The sequence below is a fragment of the Alligator sinensis genome, unplaced genomic scaffold (genome assembly GCF_000455745.1).
Source record: "Alligator sinensis unplaced genomic scaffold, ASM45574v1 scaffold634_1, whole genome shotgun sequence".
In the NCBI taxonomy this organism is placed as follows: Eukaryota; Metazoa; Chordata; order Crocodylia; family Alligatoridae; genus Alligator; species Alligator sinensis.
Window position 1 is genome coordinate 535,616 of NW_005842558.1, and position 1,109 is coordinate 536,724.

Sequence of the window (1,109 nt, forward strand, 5' to 3'; positions counted from 1 at the left end):
GGCCGCGGCCCGCGGGGTGCCGGGCTGCCCGGACGATGAGGTGATGAAGATCCGGGTGTCCCATGAGGAGGAGGAGGAGGAGGAGGACAAGCACCCGGCCGGGATCTGCAGTGGGTCCCTGGACAAGTCCATGAAAATCGTGCTGAAGGATGACGAGGAGGTCGGGCTCGGCGTCTCCAAGGGCCCGGCCTCCGCTGAGCCGGATGGCCCCTTCCCCAGCCCTCGAGACCACCCCAAAATCTACTACATCAAGCAGGAGCGCTTCGACCCGGAGGAGGCTGCAGTGGCGGCGCTGGGCGGCGGGGCCGGGGCCGTGGGCGAAGCCTGCTTCCTCAAGTCGCTGGCGCAGGGCCGGGCGCTGGGCATAGCCGAGGTGCATGGCCTCTACCAGGCCAGTCTGCCGCCAGGCAGCAGCAGCGAGGTCAGCTACATTATCCCGGCGGCAGGCAGCACTGCCACCACCGCTATCGCCTCCTCCTCCTCCTCGCTGGCTGCCCCCGGCTTCACCATCAAGGCCCAGCCCCTGCCCTCGGACGAAGTCGGCTTCCCCCAAAGCTCCTGGAAGCCGGTGGACCTGCACGGCAACGAGATCATCGCGCACACGGTGCACGGGCAGGTGGTGCACGCGCCGGTCAAGATCGTGGCGGCGCCTGACGGGAAGAAGTTCGGCTGCCTGTGTGGGAAGCGCTTCGCCGTGAAGCCCAAGCGGGACCGGCACATCATGCTGACCTTCAGCCTGCGCCCCTTTGGCTGCTCCGTCTGCAACAAGAAGTTCAAGCTCAAGCACCACCTCACCGAGCACATGAAGACGCACGACGGGAACCTGTACTCCTGCGAGGACTGCGGGCGCAAGTTCCGTGTCCAGAACTGCTTCCTCAAGCACAAGGAGCTCTGCAAGGGGCAGGGCTGGGCCACTGCCTGCTGGACCTACAAGTAGACTGGGGCGGGCGGGGACAGCCCCGCGCCACAGCCCGCCAGGCCGGGCCCTGCCTGACCGCTCTGCCCCCCATGCCTTTGGGCTCCCGCCCCCGTGGCTGGCGCCCTGGTGCTGGGCTGTGCTGGGGCACGTGGGAGCCAGCGATTTGGGCCCTGCGGCTTCAGCGCTGCGA

At 68.1% G+C, this 1,109-nt stretch overlaps 1 protein-coding gene across 1 annotated transcript; it reads left to right on the forward strand.

Moving 5' to 3' along the window:
• Positions 1–6: 6 nt before the first annotated feature.
• ZBTB9 (zinc finger and BTB domain containing 9) lies at positions 7–1,103 on the forward strand. The gene has a single exon (XM_006032278.3). The coding sequence runs from the start codon at positions 44–46 to the stop codon at positions 935–937; it is 894 nt and encodes a 297-aa protein (XP_006032340.1). The 5' UTR covers positions 7–43; the 3' UTR covers positions 938–1,103.
• Positions 1,104–1,109: the final 6 nt, after the last annotated feature.

Bases quoted from the DNA above. Each gene is read 5' to 3' on its own strand.
- ZBTB9 (XM_006032278.3), top strand. From the start codon at position 44: ATGAAGATCCGGGTGTCCCATGAGGAGGAGGAGGAGGAGGAGGACAAG.